This window comes from Podarcis gaigeae, assembly GCF_964106915.1.
Source record: "Podarcis gaigeae genome assembly, chromosome: 10".
NCBI classification, from domain to species: domain Eukaryota; kingdom Metazoa; phylum Chordata; class Lepidosauria; order Squamata; family Lacertidae; genus Podarcis; species Podarcis gaigeae.
The window spans coordinates 57073292-57081346 of record NC_139686.1 but is presented as its reverse complement, the minus strand read 5'-3'; the positions used below and the strand labels follow the sequence as shown (position 1 = coordinate 57081346).

The following is an 8055-nucleotide window of genomic DNA, read 5'->3' as shown; positions in this document are numbered from 1 at the left end:
CAGTGGTACCTCGGGTTACATACGCTTCAGGTTATAGACTCCACTAACCCAGAAATAGTACCTCAGGTTAAGAACTTTGCTTCAGGATGAGAACAGAAATCATGCTCTGGCGGCACGGTGGCAGCAGGAGGCCCCATTAGCTAAAGTGGTGCTTCAGGTTAAGAACAGTTTCAGGTTAAGAACGGACCTCCAGAACGAATTAAGTACTTAACCCGAGGTACCACTGTACTCTCAAGTAACGTAAACTTTGGGTTGTGAAAGCAGCAAACCTGGAAGTATTTTTCAGAGTTTCACCACTCGTCTATGCACAGAAGCGCTCTGCCGCATGCACAGAAGCGCTCTAATATGCTGCAAGTGTGTGCAGAAGCCTCTGGATACAATTTTTTTGGGGTGCACACGGACCCCTGGAATGAATTAAATTTGTAGCCAGAGGGTGCACTGCAATGCCAAACATGCTGGCAAGCCCATTGTGCAGCAATGCAAATACAATCCACTAACTGCTAGGCTAGGGATGCGGGTGGTGCTGTTGTCTAAACCACTGAGCCTTGGACTTGCCGATCGGAAGGTTGGCAGTTCGAATCCCCGCCACGGGGTGAGCTCCCGTTGCTCAGTCCCAGCTCCTGCCAACCTGGCAGTTCGAAAGCACATCAAAGTCCAAGTAGATAAATAGGTACCGCTCTGGCGGGACGGTAAACGGCGTTTCCGTGCACTGCTCTGGTTCGCCAGAAGCGGCTTAGTCATGTTGGCCACATGACCCAGAAAAACTGTCTGCGGATAAACGTCAGCTCCCTCAGCCAGTAAAGGGAGATGAGCACCGCAACCCCAGAGTCCTTCATGACTGGACTTAACTGTCAGGGGTTCTTTACCATTACTTTTAAACGGCTAGGCTAATTTTTAAAAAAATAGAGTGGAAAGCAGCTAGGGAAATACTTGTATGGTTGCTGGCTACAAAATAGTTGGGAAGATGTCCCTGTTTAGTTCAGTACAGGATGGTAATTATTAATTCATTTGGTAGGAAGGCAGGCTTCTACAAACAGGTAGCTCTCCTCTTACACAGGGGTTATGCTCCTGGCTATCACGTTTAAGCAAAATCCTGCAAAGGCAGAAGAACCCCTGCAACAGCTCCACCTGCTTGAAGCCAGTGCCCAAGGGTCCTTGCCATGCAATGTGGAAAGCTTTTAAATCCCTAAGGCTCTGAGAAGGTTGCAAGGGGGCTCCCACGAGATCTCAGACAGCCAATGTTAGAAACTGAGATATGGAAGCTAGCGGCTAAATGGCACCTTGAACCTAGGTTATGGGCGCAACAATGGAATGTCTAGGCACGCTTGTTTTTATAACAAGAATGCAAAGCTGAAAATGAATGAACTGCAGCTGAAATAATTGTGTTCATTTTTCACATGCTCTAGTCCTTCCCCTAATATTCTTAAGTTCTCTTCTCCAGTCCTCAGAGAATAGCTGGAAGTGGGGAGGCAGAAAAAGGTCCGCCTTTCCTTCCATTCTGCAGTTTTAATCTGAAATCTCAGGTGCAGTACTGCACACAGAGTTCAGAAACTGCTCATGCTAATGAAATTCCCTGTCGTAATATGCGCCTAGAACAATGGGAGTTTCGAACACTTCAGACAGCCCTAGGAGGGCAGAATTTCTCACCCTCCTACTTATTTATGCATGTTACGCATGTAAAGTTGGGATCACAGGATAGCTGGGATAACTCTGTTGGTAGAACATGAGAAACAATCTCAGAGCTGTGGGTTTGAGCCCCATGTTGCAGGGGGTTGGACTAGATTACTCTCGTGGTCCCTTCCAACTCTACAATGCTATCATTCTAAGTAAATAAGCGTAAGATGTGTGTTACTTGTACATGTGTGCACACAGAACACAGGAAATTAAACACAATCATCTGAAGTTTTTATTGGAAGCATCTTACTGAGTCCAGTGGGACTTATTTCCAAATAACTGTACCTTCGATTGCAATCTTAGGCCACATTCCAGTAAAAGCACTTGATTATTGAGCTGGCAACAACATGAATGGGGTACGGTGGAAACGCTAACCATTAAATGAAATTTAGTGTGAGCTCCTTATACTAAACTTGGATTTTAACAGGTATAGAACTCATAATTTCAGCCCTTTTCTTTAGCCACTTTATTATGTTGGATCAATATGCAGCGGGCCAACTGGCTATCAGGTGACCATAAACCGTGTTCACCTTATTGCCAACCCACGCGGCACCTTCATATGCAGAAAATTAAGTTTAATGCAAGCATACAACAGATGCAGTATGCTTTAAACCGGGGCAGTGATGGTAGTTTGTGTATGGAGGGGTCATTCTTCTTTCTGTCAAGGGCAACGTTTCCTTAGCAGCCAGCGATCCCTGTGGGAAGGAAGAAGACAGAGGAGTTAAAAGCAGCCTCTAGGTCTGCTCCAACTGGACCACTTGCACAAACAGCTTTTATTTCATTTTACTTGATTATTTCAATATTTTGCAATCGCAAACCGCCTCGGGCACCTTGGCAGAAAGGCAGCCTACAAAAGCAACGAGTTAAGTAATGCAATGGTCCTTCGAGGGGACTATGTTGGAGGCAAAAAAAGAGCGAAGAACCAAATATGTGTGAACAACCTGAGGAAGAGCAAGAGAAATTAGGAATTTGTGCAGCGCTTCAACATATTCAAAGGCACTTCTCAAAACTACCTCAGCCGTCTACCACCGCTATGAAAAGGTAGGGCAGTAGCGCCAGCTCCGTATTTTAGGTGGGATTTTTTGTTTTAAACCTACCTAAAATTTACCCTAGAAATCCCAAACAAATATAAAATATTTATAAATATATATATGTATATGTATAATTATAAAATATTTATAAATACATATATATGCATATGTATAAATATAAAATATGTATAAATATATAGAGTGCTATTTTCCTAGAAAAAGAGGTGCCAGATCTCAACATGAACGCCTCCCTCGTTCTTTTATAATGGCAATGGCGACCACTTGATGGGAGCCGGAACTGAGTTCCGCCTTGAAAATTACCCTGAATATATTGTTTAAACTGCGCGCGCGCGACCATTGACCCTCCTTCCGAGCACGAGCCACTCGGGTGCAAAACAACCTCTCCCGCAACACGCCCCGCCCTCTTGGAGAAATATGGAGATCAGCGGGAGGAAACCAACCAATAGCCGCTCGGAGCGACTAAGGCCAAGCGCTTCCCGTTTTAAAACCCTCGCTCTGCGCATGCGCATCCTGGCTTGGTCTTACGGGCATACAGAGATGTACATCTTAAGTCTCTGACACGGAAGCGACCTTGCGCGACGTCTCTGACGCAGAGCCCTTTTGCGCATGCTCACGCGGAGGTTGCCTGTACGCTTTGCCCGCCTTTGTCATGTGATCGAAGGGCTGGCGTGGGCTCCTCCGCCCTCGGAGGCATTGCCTTTCCCTACAGCCGGCGGCTTGCGCACGCGCGTCGCCTTCGCTGGCTCGCCGGCTTCCGTAGGTTCTAAGGATTGGTCTGTTGTTGTTTTTTGTTGCTCCAGAATCCCTTGCGCGCGGCAGCTGACATATAGTAGCTATGGCCGGAGTCCTGAAGAAGGTGAGAGGGTTGAGGTCGGTCGCTGGGGCGGGCGTCGTGCGGCAGCTGGCGGGTCCCTCGTACGGGTTGCTTAACCAAGGGCGAAAGCTCGCTTCATAGGACGAGGGGAGGCTGCTTGTGGCTCCCTCAGTGGGGACGCAGCCTGACCCCTTGGCTGCGAAGATACCAAGGATGAGGCGAACCGTATGGATGCTGCCTTGAGCGCGTTAATAATAATTTATTATTTATACCCCGCCTATCTGGCTGGGTTTCCCAATGTGAGGGACATAAATGTCACCAGAGACTCATCACTTGGTGTCTTGTGGCAGCTCCCCTGGCAAAAGGGCTGGGTTGTTGTAGTTATCCAGTGCTTTTTTTCTAAAAAAAATTTTTAGGGGTACTCTCATTTTGACTCCAGAAAATCACAATTTTATAGTTCAAATCGAGAAAAATAAATACAGTAAATGGACGAAAGGCTGCCATCGGGGGTAGCAATGGAACTGATGATTCACCGCCACAGAACTGATTCACCGTGCTAGAGAAGAAACATTTTTTATTTTTTTTTTAACATTTCTTCTCCCGTTAGATTCACAAAATGTTTAGGGGTATGTGCACCCCTGTGTCCCCAGAAAAAAGCACTGTAGTTATCCTTTTTTAAACTCTGGTCCATGCAAGTGAAGTTGCTCGTCTCAAGTTTCCAGTAGCTTTGGGGTAATGTCCTGGGTGTGTCAAGGATCAAGATGATCAAGGATCTGGAAACCCGTGCATTGCAATGGGTTTTGGATTAGATGACCCTCGTGGTCCCTTCCAGCTCTACAGTTCTGTGATCTTCCAGCTTGGGATTCCAGCCTCGTGAGGAATGGTTGAAGGAGGTGGGTATGTTTAGCGTGGGAAAGAGAACTTTCTGACAGTAAGAGCTTCTTTGACGGTGGAACAGACTCTGGGAGGTTGTGGACTTTTCTGTGTTAGAGAGTTTTAAGCAGGTGTCATGGATTGAGATTCCTGCATTGTAGTGGGTTGGACTAGATGACCCATAGAGTTCTGTGATTCTATGATGTAGTAGATGTGTTGCTTGGTGCAGCATCCAAACAACAAAAGCATCTTTTGAGCTTCAGAAACAATATACACACGCAAATGTAAAACTCATATCTTAAAACAATCCTTAATTAAGGATACTTATTAAACTTATCTATTTTTAAATCTCTGCAGACCACTGGACTAGTTGGGCTAGCTGTATGTGAGGCACCACATGAGGTAAGTATAAAGCATTTGCTTATTTGAAATTGAAGAAAACATGAGGAAAGTATTGCTTACCAGGAGCATATTTCATCTTAATAAGTTGAGATATGAAGAACTGTTTTGACTGTGCACACAGCCAAGAAGTAAATCAGCAGTCTTCCAATAACTAGAGTTTTCCATGCTTCTGAATGTTAAGTTGGCTCATTTTATATGTTGCATTAGATTTATTAAAGTAATTAATCTTAATGTTCTAACTACCTTAGCATGCAATTTCTCCAGTATCTTGAATTTAAGGTGGTTAAGATTCTAATAGTTTTGCAGAATTGTTCCCTTTGCTACTGAAGAAAGCTGTGAACTTTATAGTCATTTTTATTACAATTCTTAGTTCACTGTATAGACTTTTATGGTTCACCTTAAATTAATGTTTGCTATCTGATCTTTTCAGCGCCTCCGGGTACTCTACTCAAAAATCCTTGCTGCTCTGGATAGTATGCCCAAAGATGCATCATATAGGAAGTATACGGAGAACATTGTAAATGAGCGGTTTGATATAGTAAAAACAGTAAGTATGTCATACATTTTAAGCATCTCAAATTATATTGTTCAAGTGGCCTATTGCCCCTTGCTTCACTTACCAGATTTGCTTTTTTAATGCTGTCAAATAGAGATGCATCATAAACTGGCACTAGTTGCCATGGGACTGGAGAGCTGAACAGAAAGGCCACTCTGGCCTCTCCTATCAGCTGTAAAATCTAGGGCTGCTGGGAGGCTGCACACATACACCCCCCTTCCAATTAGGGTATTAAGGCAAGGTGATCATCCATTGACCTGAGAAGGAGCAGTAGCAAGTTTGCTTCTCTCAAGACTGCAGAGCTGAAGGAAAACACACTTTGGCATCATCATTATTAGATTTATATACCACCCTTCATCAAAATATCTTAGGGTGATTCACAAAATAAAAATGCAAGAGGAAAGCACAAATAAATAGTTATAACAGAAGCAACAAAACATTAACCCCTCCCCCAAACACTGGACCAGGAACTAAGGGCTACTGGATGTGTGGATTCTTTGAGGATCATTCATTCAAATGTTTCCAGTGAATTCAGTAGGGCTTACAGGATTGCAGCCTTGGTTTTAGTTTCATCTTGCACTCATCCCAGAAGAACTATTATAGGTTATACAGTGCATCTGTTTTGTATTGTATGGGTTTGTATTGTCTGTGTGTTTTCTGGAGACCAGAATAGGAATAGTCTACTTACCTAATGCCTTTTAGTAAGTTTGTCAATATCAGATCAAGATATACATTTTAGTCCTCCATGATAACTTAATTTCCGCCCCCTCTTGAATGGTTAAAATACCAACAACAATATTTATTATTTATTTATTTATACATACATACATACATACCCCGTCCATCTGGCTGGGTTTCCCCATCATACCCGATGTTTGAAAAGCCTTAACTTTTCCACAAGGGTAATCTGAACTACTTATTGCTTGTTGAATTGAAAGGTTGTGGACATAGGCAGCTGGCAATCTATGGCTTCATATTCCTTTTAACATTCTGAGAAAGAACTACTATTCTAGACTATATGCCACTTTTGGAAAAGACTCATTGGGTTATTTTTTACTCTGAGTTAGATATAGAAAGATACTGTTTGAACATACATCAGAGCACATCTGAGCCTTTCACTTGTTCTTGAACTTGCAGGAACCTGATGTGCAAAAACTGGAAAGTAAAATCAATGGAGGCCAGATAGAAGAAGTGATTTTGCAGGTAATATCTTCTTCACAAATATCTAATTATTTAGCAAATATAGTACTTGCCAAATATGCAACTGTTTCTTATAGGCTCTTCTGGGGGAAAAATGAAAGGAATCCAATTATCTGTTTAAAATGCTGAATTCTGAAAGTGAGACATTATTTTTTTTTGGGGGGGGGGGTTCTCTGTAGAAAAAATGTAGTCAGTTTGTTGTCAATATGGAGACCAGCCTTTACTGCAGCAAAATATGAAATGTTAACTGTCACTATAAAAAAAATCACAATGCAATCCTTTGATTACTTATAAGTAAGTCTCACTGAATCTCACCAAATATGGTGTTATTATACATGGGAAACTAAATTTTGCTGCTGAATAGAAAAAAGAATTTCCTAGCAGTGTAGCCAATCACTTAACCTCTTACGTCCGAATAAGGCAGACATAAAGACGAGTGTTACATCATTTTGCTACACTGATAGAATCTTTTCTAACATAACCTTGTCTATACTGCCCCTCAAAACTATGGTACTCTTTGAAATATTGGTAGCAAAAACCCTTATTACAAAAATGTTGAGGGCTGCATACAACTAACTAGGCATGCAATCAGGAGTCAGTGCAAGGACTCCTGCTAGCACAACTGGGAATGATTTCCCCACCCTGTATACCCCCCCCCCAATGGGCTTGGGGAGGGCTGTGCCTGGAAAACCCCCAAAACAGCATGTGGGGGGAGGAGAGACCATTCCATTGGGCTATCTGAAATATTTGGGAGGATGGGACTATTGAAAGAGCACAGTGCTGACTTCCCCCCTTTGTTTTCTCTGTTACCCCATTACGGAGCTCTAAGCAGGCTTTACCAGACTATCTACTGTGTGCATTGCTGTTTGATGCATTGACAGTCAAAAGACTTGGTCAGAAGATATACAGTGTTTATGTGTTCCAGTGCTGTACCAATTAAATTGTTTAATAAAAATCAGTGTCAACAAAAATCTGTATTTTAATATGTAATTAGTGGATCTAACGGATCTAGTGGATTATTGTCTAGCTTAGATGCAGCAACTTTGGGAAGGCTGGTTTTTAATTTCTTTTCTTTTCTTTTAACAGGCTGAAAGTGAGCTCAGCTTAGCCAGGAAAATGGTGCAGTGGCGACCCTGGGAGCCTTTGGTTGAAGAACCTCCATCTGATCAGTGGAAATGGCCAATATAGTTAATGTTATTTGTAGCTTTTGGAAGTGAAAAGGATGTAATCAAATGTATGCTGGACATGAATGAAAAATATCTTAATTCTACTTATAAGATTTGTTTGCTATAATTATTGGTTATATATCCAAGTAAGCTGTACTCAAAGCAGACCTGTTGAAATTAATGGCTTGTTAGTTCAGTGCATCTTCCCTGAATATGACTAGCATTGATTACAACCCATTAGTTGGAAGATCACTGTGAACTTACCACCAGGTGTGAATGGTTCTCAACAATTTAACTGTTATAATCTTAAATTCTATA

The 8055-nt window shown here is 42.5% G+C and overlaps 1 protein-coding gene across 1 annotated transcript; it reads left to right on the top strand.

Moving 5' to 3' along the window:
* The first annotated feature begins 3238 nt into the window (after positions 1 to 3238).
* NDUFA5 (NADH:ubiquinone oxidoreductase subunit A5) lies at positions 3239 to 7848 on the top strand. The gene is made up of 5 exons (XM_083699555.1): positions 3239 to 3582; positions 4771 to 4815; positions 5246 to 5362; positions 6509 to 6574; positions 7658 to 7848. The coding sequence occupies exons 1-5, from the start codon at positions 3562 to 3564 to the stop codon at positions 7757 to 7759; spliced, it is 351 nt and encodes a 116-aa protein (XP_083555681.1). The 5' UTR covers positions 3239 to 3561; the 3' UTR covers positions 7760 to 7848.
* The last annotated feature ends 207 nt before the right edge of the window (positions 7849 to 8055 follow it).